Source organism: Primulina tabacum, chromosome 18, assembly GCF_025594145.1.
Source record: "Primulina tabacum isolate GXHZ01 chromosome 18, ASM2559414v2, whole genome shotgun sequence".
NCBI lineage: Eukaryota > Viridiplantae > Streptophyta > Magnoliopsida > Lamiales > Gesneriaceae > Primulina > Primulina tabacum.
Genome location: NC_134567.1, coordinates 21,040,353 through 21,052,687, shown reverse-complemented (window position 1 = coordinate 21,052,687; position 12,335 = coordinate 21,040,353). Strand labels below are relative to the sequence as shown.

At 39.0% G+C, this 12,335-nt stretch overlaps 1 protein-coding gene and 1 pseudogene across 1 annotated transcript; both read right to left on the bottom strand.

Moving 5' to 3' along the window:
* Positions 1 to 5,817: 5,817 nt before the first annotated feature.
* Positions 5,818 to 6,995, bottom strand: LOC142533977 (uncharacterized). The gene has a single exon (XM_075640919.1). It carries the CDS (start codon positions 6,585 to 6,587, stop codon positions 5,895 to 5,897), a length of 693 nt encoding a protein of 230 aa, XP_075497034.1. The 5' UTR covers positions 6,588 to 6,995; the 3' UTR covers positions 5,818 to 5,894.
* Positions 6,996 to 7,095: 100 nt separating this feature from the next.
* Positions 7,096 to 11,170, bottom strand: LOC142532352 (putative arabinosyltransferase ARAD1; annotated as a pseudogene).
* Positions 11,171 to 12,335: the final 1,165 nt, after the last annotated feature.

Below are 12,335 nucleotides of genomic sequence, written 5' to 3'. Positions count from 1 at the left end.
TATCAGAGGCCCATACGTCCCCGTACTCCATTCACCCTGGGAGTACGAAGATGTACAAAGATCTGCAGCTATTGTATTGGTGGCCGGATGAAGAAGGACATCAGAGGGTTTGTGTCCGAGTGTCTGACTTGCCAGTTAGTGAAGGCCGAGCATCAGAGACCAGCAGGTTTGCTCAAGCCTCTTCCTATTCCCGAGTGGAAGTGGGAACATTACCATGGATTTGTGACCGGATTGCCGAAGTCAGCCAGGGATCGAATGCTATTTGGGTGATTGTAGATCGTCTTACCAAATCAGCGCACTTCTTGCCTATTAAGACGACTTTCACCATGGTTCAGTATGCAGAGCTGTATATCCGAGAGATAGTCCGACTCCATGGTATTCCAGTTTCATCGTATCCGACAGAGATCCCAGATTCACTTCCTCATTTTGGAAGAGTTTGCATTCGACTTTGGGTACGAAGTTGCTGTTTAGCACAGCTTTCCATCCGCAGACAGATGGACAGTCGGAGCGAGTTATTCAGATTTTGGAGGATCTTCTTCGCGCTTGCGTCATCGATTTCTCAGGGAGTTGGGAGTCGAACTTGCCACTGGTTGAGTTCACCTACAACAACAGCTTCCAGTCTTCTATGGTATGGCTCCGTATGAAGCACTGTATGGCCGCAAGTAGATCTCCTGTTCATTGGGATGAAGTAGGAGAGAGAGCAGAGTTGGGTCCAGAGATTGTTCAGCAGGCAGCAGAGGTAGTAGTCAAGATCCGTGATAGGATGAGGACTGCTCAGAGCCGACAGAAGAGTTATGCCGATCAGCGGAGGAGAGACTTAGAGTTTGCAGTGGGCGATCATGTCTTGTGAAAGTGGCACCTATGAAGGGTGTCATGAGTTTGGCAAGAAAGGGAAGCTCAGTCCGAGATTCATTGGACCGTTTGAGATCCTTGACAGAGTTGGGACGCTAGCTTATCGTGTGGCTCTTCCGCCGAATCTGGCCGGAGTACACAATGTTTCACGTCTCCATGCTGGAAGTATGGCAAATCCTTCGCATGTGCTGAATTTCGAGCCGTTGCAGCTTACTCCGAACTTATCTTATGAGGAGAGACCGTGCAGATCCTAGACGGCAGGAGAAGAAACTTCGGAACAAGCTGGTTAAGCGAGTCAAAGTCAAATGGCTCAACCATTCTGAGGAGGAAGCTACGTGGGAGTCTGAGCCGGAGATGAGAGCGATACCCCGAGTTATTCGGTGAGTTCTAATTTCGAGGACGAAATTTTTTTAAGGGGGGAAGGATTGTAGAACCCGTAAATCAGTACGTATAAGCCATGCATAATTCTAGATTTTTAAATTTAATTGACTTCATTGCATGATTATTTTAAATGCATTTTTGAAGTTAATTATTATTATTTCAGTTCAGTAGTTTGATTTTTAGCATTTCAGTTATTTCAGTGAGGCCGGACTGGAGTTGGAGTTTTGAGATAGAATTTAAGATTCGAAAATATTTCCAGAAGTTAATTTAGCTAGCAAGTAAGTTCATTTAAGTTAGAAAGGGAGGTTTGAGGATTTAATTTAATTATTTGAGGTGATTAAGAAATGAACTCATTTAAGTTATTAATTAAGGGGTTAGCTCACTAAATTATTAAAGGATTAGTAAGGCTTTCAAGGATTATTAGTTGACTAGATAACAATATTTCCCTTCATTTTATTGCAATTTTCGGCCACCCTTGTTGCTAGACAATTCATTGCCAACTCATCAACCTTTGACCCTTTCTTGTATTAATTAGGAAGATAATTCTTTGATCTTTTAGCACCATTTAATGATCTAATTAGCATTATCCTATCCTAGTCTAGCATGTAAAAATCGGCCATCACCATTCTAGAAACACCCAACATAGATTGATATCAAACACCATTCAAAATTCAAAAAAAAGGGAGACTTGGTCATACATTGAACCCTTTATATTGGATCTCCCTCACTCTCCTAACCATCATTCCCCTCCCTCATTCACGAAATTCAGAGAATTTTCAGTAGAAAAACCGTGGGAATTCAGTAGGAAGCAAGGGAGGAAAATCGAGAGTAAAGAAAAAAGAGAAGCGCTCCATCTCCTCCGTGCCGCGTCGTCGTCGTTTCGTTCTTTTCTTTCGAAACGAAACCAGGCATGTCTAGATTTCTTTCAAACCTCAATCAAGTCATATTATCATTATTTTTCAGTATATGATCATGTTTATCAAGCAAAAACCGAGATACATGTCAAAACATTTTGAAACACACATGCAGAATTTTCGATTTCCTTGGCAAGCTTCACGTTTTCTTGGTTTGTGAGTTTCAGGTGATTGGTTCGACTCCAGGCTCCCAAGGCGACTTATATACATGTAATAGGATGCATTAGGACCACATTTGTCCATCGGTTTCACCCATGCTCGCTGGAAAGCAAAAGAAATGACAGCAACACCATTTGTGTCCCTTTTTGAGTTCGAAAATTTCAGTTTTGTCATGAGGGTTAATCTGATCTTGGCTGCCCTAAGGGCTCTTAGCCATGGTTAGATCACCTAGCATGTCTAAGACGTGACTAAGTCGCCCTTTTGGTGGCTTGGTCCATGGTGCATCGGTTTTAATCAAATCAACAAGAACAGCCCCTTTCCCCATTCGGCTTCTTCATTGGTTCAGCATATGGTTTCGGTTTTGGTTGCTTGGTATGGATCTTGGTTGGCCTATGGCCCTTAGCCACGGTTCATACCATGCCCTATATGTCTAGATCGTGCCATGGTCAATCAAATGGCCACTGGAACGACGCAAGACATCGATCTAAGCAAAACACTACACACGCATGCACGTTGGTTCTCGGTTGGAGTTTCGGTTGAGTTATGGTGTGATGCGGATTGTGGCTGGCCTAGGCCCTTAGCCATGGTTCAAATCATTCCTTGGGATGTTGGTAAGAGTCTGGTCGGTGGTTCACGCCCCAATGGCCGTAGTCTCGAAAACAACACAAGTTACACGATTGTACAGTTGCTGGAAATTACAGCAAGTTGCTGTTCGGTTCGGTGGCTCGTTCGAGTTCTTGGTTGGCTTTTAGCCCATGGCCTTGGACTGGACAGTGCCTCATTGAGTTAGGAAGGTCATGTTTTGACCTTTCGTCATTCGGATCATTTTTGAGGTCGTACGAGAATTTACGGTGCGATGTGCCAAATTGACTCTCGAAAGAGCGTTTCGTGTTTTGGCCTCCATTCCACCTAGATTTCGACCCTATCATTTTAGGAGCATTATTTTATGATTTTTCAGCGTATTTTAATCATGACTATACGTCGGTTCGGTGTCGGTTCAGGTTGGCTCGGAGTCATGTAAATGCGAAGTCATTAGGCGTCATAGTCGCATCTTTTGAACGTAAATTGCATAGTTGGTCAAGTTTAAGCTATTGCATATTTTTCATAGCACAGTTAGGTTGCAGCGAGCCTGGGACGATCCAATCCAATCCAGTTGGTAAAATTACGGGACATTTCATTATGCCAGTTAATTATTTTACGTGCATTAAATAGAAAATGATTATTTTTGAGATTTATGCGATATGGCTTGTGGTTCATTCACTATGTGGGAGTTTTTTATACGGTCGCCAGTGACCGATCAGTTCAGTATGGTACCACCCGGTCGCCAGTGACCGGCCAGCTCAGTTCAGTTTCAGCCTCCCCGGTAGCCAGTTACCGATCAGTTCAGCTTAGTGCAGGGCCACAGGCGTAAAACATAATCTCAACAGAAAATTTTATCAGTTATTTCAGTACAGGCTCCAAGGAGCAAACATTTTTTTCTGTGATTATCAGTTCAGTTATGCACGTATTATAATTGCTCAGTACAGATTATTTTCAGCATGCCTCAGGACAGGATATGTTAACTCATGCATATTTTAATTCAGATTTTTACTCGTTACCTGCGATATGCATGCTGAGTCTTTAGGCTCACTAGACTTGATTGTTGTAGGTACTGATGAGGCCAGGGCCGAGGGCGGGGACCAGTGAGCCAGCTTGGGTCGGCAGTAGTGGCACCCGAGGACCTCAGAGCAGTTGTTATTTTATTCCGCAAACATTTATCAGTCGTTGGATATTTTTAAATTGTGATTTTTGGCAAACTTTATTTTCTTCCGCTGCAATATTTTGAAATATTGAACTTGATTCACCAGTGATTTTATGAATGAGGCCACTTAAGTTCTTTTAAAAAGAAAATTTTTAATTTTCCGCAAATTTTCAAGCAAGAAGTTCGAGGGCCTTTTCAGCCAAGTTCGAGCCTGAGCCTATTTGTTGAAAAATAACCACATTACAAGCCATGATAAATCCCTTTTGTTGGTTATTCCTCTATTTGAACCTTGAATTGGATAATCATAAAAACTTTTCGCATTTAGCATCATTTTGAGCCAAGAAAGTGCAAATTGTTGTGATCGAGTGATTAAGGCTCAAAGTCGTTGTCTCAAAAACTTTTTATGCAAAAGAAAAAAGGAAGGAAAAAATGAAAAAAAAAAGAAGAGAAAATGAAAATGTGGAATGAGAAGGAAAATAAGAGCAACGAGAAGAAAAAAAAATGCTCTTGAATGTTACAATGAGATTGAAGATGTTATTGTTAGTTGGATACAATTGTCTTTGTGAAAAGTGTGTATGATTTCTTCAATTCCATAAAACCATTGTGCCTTCTTTCCTACATGACCTTTAGCCACGATACAATGAACAAAAATAATAATGTTACCTCTTAATATTTGTTTGTATGAAATAAATTGTTAATCAACGAACAATATAATAACATGTCATATTAAACATTCTTACAAAAAATACAACATAAACAATATTAATTCAAAAATAATAAATAAAATAATACTTGACAAGTCTCGATAACAAAAAAAAATTATGAGCATAACAAACCGACGAGAATTATTACCAACAAACGGAAATATTGATGTTGCGCAAATAAAAATACCGAAGACGGAAGAATATGTCACCGATGACCAACAAATTGAAATGCCGAGGACAACCAACAAATCGCCGAATGAAAATACCGAATGACATCGGCAAGAATGGGAAGGTTTATAAATCGCCGAATGATACCGAATACCGAAGGGAAAATGGGAGAATGATACCGAATGGAAAATGGGAGGGTGCAAATAAATAAAGGAGAGGGGGGCACGGGTTGGGTGCCACGGATTCAGAATCCGTGGCAGACTATCACGGATTCAATGAATCCGTGACTTTCTTCTTATTTTATTTTTTAAAATTTTTTTTAAATAATTCTGAATTCGGTGCAGTGAATAAGAATATACAGTTTTATAAAAGTTTTCAATTTGCAACATTTTTATAATGATTTTATTAATTTATAATTTTTAAAAAAATGCCTACAAACTACAATGCACAAATAGAAAGTACCTTTGACATTTTACAAAAATTCATATGAGATCGACTTATGGATCAATTTTGTAAGACAGATCTTCTATCTAACTCGATCCATTAAAAAAATATTACTTTTAAATCGAAAAATATTATTTTTATTTTAGATATAGATCTGATCAAATCATCTCACAAATATAAATCCATAATAACATGTCACAATATACTTATGCATGATATTTTGACTTTTTTTAATCATGAATTTCACTTGGATAAGCATTATCTTAAATGTGTCTTGTCCTTGTGTTCCAAGTGCATTTGTCCTAATCCCTGTCACTATTAGTAGACGTCATTTTGAGACAAGCTTATTAAAGATGGGTCTGAACCAAGACAAATTTAACTTTGAGGTAAAGAATTATTTGTAGTTTCATTTTTTTTTTGCACTCACCTGAATCATTTGGGAAATTAAAAGTTGATATACAGTTGCGATTAAATTAGGATCATAATATTCATTTTGTTAATTGTGGAGTCATCAATATCCTATACTAATAATTAAACTCTACAAAACAACCATGTTTCCACCATAAACATCAGCAATGTAATTAACAAATCAACAGAACTTGTAGCATTGCATGTCTTAGGAGAACTTGATGTAGGAGCAGATGGCGGTGGTGCGGCTACCGTCGCGACCGGAAATGGAGGGGCTGAGACCACCGGATGACCCGTGCTATTCGGGCAAGAGAGTACCGGTTGTGTACTCGACTGAGGGGATAGCGAAGTAGGCTGCACCACTCCATCTACACCATGGCATCTTATTGAAGACCCTTTGGTGCATACGTTAGGACTAATGATTCTCACATTGTTGAGATAAAACCGCTCCCTCCCATCATTATTGACCTTGAAAACATAACCGGGCCTCGACGTTGGGATCATGGAGCCAGTTGGGAAATGCTCGAGGTGCTCGAAAAGCAGAGGCGACGGGATGGATTGACGGAGCAATAGATCAACAAGGGAGGTTTCAGGTATATTGGTTCTCGACAAGATCCGATCGTTAGGCATCAAGAAAGTGATGTTGGACTGAAATAGGTCGGGAGGGGCCATGTTAATGAGGGTGACAAAAGTGAAGTAATTGGCTTTCTGCATCTCTTCTATTGCTACAACAATATCTTGGTTTCTTGAAGGAAGATTTGTTGCCGCCGCTGATATAGATGAGATGGATAACAGTATAACTTGAACAAGCAACATCGTAGACGGAGTCTGTCGTTACCACGAAGAAATGGAGCGTCACTTACTTTATTGGGGTTGATAGATTATTGTTAAAGATTGGAGACTTGGTAATATTTGGCTTTGTTATAGATGATGATAATTATATTACGTGACCACTAAAATTAGCTTGAACATGCATTCTTGCTGCTGTAACAACTTGCTTACAATGCTCATCCCTCTTGCATGAATACAATGCAATAGGAGTTTCTGGTGGGTTGAAATTTATCACACTTCCTTTGGGAACCACCAAATCAAAAATCCCTTTGCACACAACCACCAAACCCAAAATCTCTTTGCACCAAAAGCAACACCAACACTAACACCAACACAAATAATTAACCCATGTGGTGACAATGTGAAGTGAAGAGTGCCAAACTGTCTGGACTGCTTTGTTAACTACGTTGATAATGTTAGATTGTTGTCGTTTTCCTAGCATAGAGGGACCATTCCTATCACCGTTTGAACCTAAAACTGTCGAAATAAACTATATTTCTATATATTGCATTGTTTAGTCACAAAAATAAAAGGCATACACCAAGGTCCAAGGCTCAAGATTGTCGCTCTGACACAAGGTATGGCAGTCCGTTAATGATGCTCGAGCATTGACCATAAAGTCTAGGTCTTGGTGTGCTTTACAGTTCAAGGCCACTTTTAAACGTCTTCAATGTGAAAATAGTAAATCAGCAATGAAATGCAAGATAATGAACATCTATTTTCATCTATATACTAATGAATTTATTTTATTGTTCTTTAATAATTCGTAAACTAGATATAACATTATATGTGATACCATTATTTACGGCACTTCAATAGAGTGTGCACATACCATTATTTACGGCACTTCGATACAGTTTGCGCCCCACCTTGCATCTTGTGCTTGAATGTTACACTACTTATAAGCCTTAGAGCGCCTCGAACTTTCTAAAAAGTGAAAGAATTCATTCATGACAAATCTATCCAAAAAGAATGAGGTATAATATTCTAGTTCAGAAGTAACAAGTGAAATGGCACAGGGGCAACAAACAATAACATAAAACAGGAAGCTAGTATCAGGGATAAGCAAAAAGCAAAACAAAAGCAAAAAGCAAAAATAAAAATGAAAATTAGAAATTTCAGGAAGTATCTGTAATGACTAGGAGAAAGGGATCGTGCTACTAGTAATATTAGGATGCCTGCAGTCACAAGTACATAGGCTTCTAGATCCTTTCACTACACGTTGGGATCTTCGCACATGAAGCTTTATGTTTAGCAACTTTCCTGCAATCTGTGCAAAAGGATAATATCTTAGATGAACGATACACTTCAAGTGAGTGAATTCAAAAAAGTGCTACAAGTTCACTCGATGTGGACAAATTTTCAGAAAAGAAGATAAAACATTTGGAGTCACTGTTCTATATTGTTCAACATTGTACAGCTCAGCAGCAAAGACAGTGTTTTTCTAGTTCATTATCCTAATTTTTTCACAGGGCAATTAAGAACTGAAGTACAGATCGAAAAACAACATTATATGCAAACTGGCGCTATATTTATGGAAATCAAGGATAGAGGAACAAACCATTCCTCCAACCAAGTCTTCCGGACCCATTGGCAACGCAGGATGGGAATATAAAAAATGCTTCGGTGCTGAAATAAATAAAAAATAATATATAAAAGGGTACATAATAATTCTAATGAATTAGGTTAGATTACACGAAGTTAAGACAAGATTCACAGACAGTGTGTGATTCATGAAATGCACAGGCACATACCTTAGCTAGATTCATTTGCATCTCTCTAATTTGTGTGGGAGGAATGCTTCTTAAAATGGATAAGAGCCATCCAGGCTGCATCACATCGCTAGAATCAACAAATACAGCTATCTGTCACAGAAACATCAGCTTTCACTATCAAACAAAAAGCTAATAACTGTATTTTATCACTGATCAGAATCACATGTTATACACTGTTTATCCCCACGGAATTAACTTTATATCTTACAAAATACCCTGTAAACAACTTTCTCCAAATTACCTAGTGAATGCATAAAAATGTGTTGAAAACAAATGCCAACTCAATTCTAAACTTTGACAGCAAAACGCACAGGTGAGAGAGTTAATAACTTGTACAGTCAGACCTCCATAAAAAAGGTATATACCTTGCGATAGTCAAGAATTCCTTCAAAGGGAAGCTCCAGTTCATCGCTAACAATAACAGGGATGCACCCACTGACAATTGCATCAAACAACCTAGCAGATGAAGGAGTGTCACCTGCTGGATTAAGGCAAAAGGTAGACCTGGTCAATAGGAAGAAAAAGCATAGATCAGATAATTCAAGTTTTGCAGGCATAATGACAAAGCAATTGTATCACTGAACTAAATTATACTTCTGCATGCCAATCTGAGCTGCAGCTTTCCCCCACCTCTCCTGCAGTGCCCTCCTCTATGATCACATCATTAGCGCCAGTGAGTTCTGTTACAGTTTAGCACGAATTTTCCCACCCTGGAATCAAAATAAGAAAACAACACTTAGTTCAACAAAATATTCCTTGCTAAACCCCTCATGTATGTCTCCCCATCAACAAGCCTTTATATTCGTCGACAGGCTCCCAATACGAAGACCCATGGACAACTCGAAAAGTCACTAGTGAGGATGGTAAAACAGCGCTCCAGCATTTTCTTTTCAGCCTCCCACGAAAAAACAGAAGTATTGTTCTCTTTGCATCTGACAAACATTTTGAATCACACACATCAACATTGGGAACATATGGAAGTATATCACGTCTTTCCTCAAGGTAAACTTGTCCTGGTTTATACCTGCAATGCCAGAAACAGTCCACATAAATACACCCGCAAATCGACATAACCTATTTGGACAATGAAGAGCTTCGGCATATTATCACCAATTTCCTGTTGAATCCTATCAGGAAGGAGCCAGATTGCATCTTCTAAACTTTCGAACAGATTTAAATGACCAGGGATGATGAACTGGAAGGATGTGATCTCTACCCTCAGATCTCTTCCAAGCTGGTTGTTCTGTTACCCACTTCAGAGCTTCCTACACAGACAAATTGATTAATTAAATTTTCTAGATGATAACACAACTGCTATACGTTAATCACTTATTCTGATAACAGTCTTGATCTGTACCTGAGATGCTAATACAGAAAGTCACATGGAAAAGGCAAAAATCTTTCTCAGGACCCCTTAACTCAACCCATTTCACATCCACATTGTACAAAGGCATTTATAATTGTGAGATTCATGATACATATAATTAAGAAAAAATTTCGACACCTGGTGGACTAACTTTTGTTTATTATCACATGCAATAACAACTGAAAATTTTGATAATCCAGAATCTTATAACTTCTTCCACAGAGCTAAAGTCATACGGTGGCTTCAATGTGGCCTCAATTTAAGAAGCCAGAGCAAGCAGCCATATTGACTCTACCCATCACAGGGGAGTTGACAAAAAACAAATGTATCACAACATGGTAATGAAAATGAGTTCACTAAATTTCATCCCAGAAATGAATCTCACTATAGAAAGCTTTTTTTGGTAGTTCATGATCAATGAACAGGTACAAACCAATGAAAACGCCTAAAATAACAAACCATCCAAAGAGCTCCAGCATGCTTCATGACCATGTAAATCTAACAAAAATCTAAAGAACGAGACATTAGGAAACACACTCACACCCTGTAAAGTGCCTTGCACTCTTGCTTCTCAAGCAAGAACAAAGCTAATCGTCGTGAAGAACGGAATGTAGAACAAATCAGCCTCCTCATGTTTATGAACTCTCACGACATTCTTCAATAATCTTTCCGACTCCGGCGCTATCAAATCGGCCCACAACCAGTAATCAACAGAATGCTACGGCAACAAACAAATCATCAAAAAAGACACTAACACAGCATACAGCAAACAAGAGAGAACAAAAATACTTGTTCACATTCGGAGCAACAGAGAGGAAATTAAACTAATAAAGATATATTTTTTTTTCGAATGTTAGTATTTCTTACACACATCCCCAGCTTTTTGCAGCTATATAAAATGAAGTGTATCACTTGCTCGATCAATCGATGGACGGGACTGCCATTAGAAGTGACAGTAGTAGTCCTCTTTGTAAGTACTTTGAAACAACCGGAGTAAATCGTAGGGTGAATTTGGAGGGCATATCGTAGACGTAGACCTTGAGAGGCGGAGACAACGGATAAACCAATTTTCACCTCCACAGAGCCTTTTTTCCTCGTTAAGCGCAATCAAATCATCAAAAATCTTGACTTGCTGCTCTGTGACATTGCCACTAACAGTGGTCATCGGGAGCCGTAGAGGATTTCACGTTAGCTAGGAACTTTGAAGTGAGGAAACAAATGAAATAGTCCGGCGTTAGGGTTTGGAGCGACGTAGACCGTGTCGTGTGAGAGCGTGGAGGATGGGGATGACGAGGAGGTGAAGATGTAGAGGAGGAGGGGGAGAGAAAAAGCAGAGAGATCAAGAAGTAGAGAAAATGGAGATCGACGGGATTTGATTCCGCCGGATGCAGAGGCGGGGGTGAGGCGGAGTGGTGTCTACCGGCCATTTCCCGGGGGTTGAATCAATGGGACACCGCCGTCATCGTCATTCTCATATGTTCACCTGAATTCTAAAGAAACTTGGGAATTTTAGTGGAGAGGAGTGAATTGGGGAAAATGAGGAAAACCGGACGGATGGAAAGGTTTATTAAATAAAATGAGTGAAAATAATTTATTTTTTATCTTTTTTTTAAAAAAATATTTAAAAACTAATTTTTTTCATTAGTGTATTTAATTATTTATTTTAATTTTATATATAATAAAATTATAATTTAATTAAAAATAAAACTCACGCGACCCAACTCAACCCAATCCACATTTCAGTCCATTCATTCTCAATCTTTACACAAAACATCTTCTTCTCAAACCTCCATTATATTGATTTTTGGCTAACAATGAGTCTACAAGATATTCCTATGCGACAAATACGACAAATCGTACAAGAGAATCATGTATTGGTAAGTAACCAATTTTTATTTTGAATTTTATTGGGTCGATTCTCGACCCAAGAGATTGGATCTAGATGTGACCCAGGCCCTGGGTCGAGCTAGCTCGGATCAAGCTCCTGGGTCGAGCTCTTAGAGCTTGTGTGAAGCAATGGATTCTACATCAACAACATCCCAAGCCAAAGGATATTGATGAAAATCTTCATCTTGTGCTGAGGCCACAAGTAAAGTACCGTCGTACTTTCCTTTCAACCATGTACCATCAATAGATAAGACTTTCTCATCCATTTATATCCTCTTACACATGCGCCATATAATAAAAACAAATACTTGAATCTATTATGCTCATCTACTACTAATCTATTATATTATCAGAGTTCCTTCTCTCGACCATTTTCAAATATGAAGGTAGAAGACCAAAACTTCTTTCAGGATCATCTCTGAAGATATCATGAGCAAGTGTTTGCCTTTCAAGGCTTTGTAATAGGTAATGACAACCCTCTTATTCCGCATCATTGTCATAATAGATTTTGGTTGAGGTGTTTTCTGTTATCCTTGAAAGTTCTCTACCAACATATCACAAATGACAAATGAGCTGGTTTGTCGATGCTTTTTACGCATTCCAGTCAAGTCACAATTGTGTGTGTTGCAGTATGTACGAATCACAAAATCCGTGAGTTCTCCTGCTTTGAAGTCCAAATTCCCTAGTTGCAACGTTATTCACACA

Bases quoted from the DNA above. Each gene is read 5' to 3' on its own strand.
- LOC142533977 (XM_075640919.1), bottom strand. From the start codon at position 6,587: ATGTTGCTTGTTCAAGTTATACTGTTATCCATCTCATCTATATCAGCG.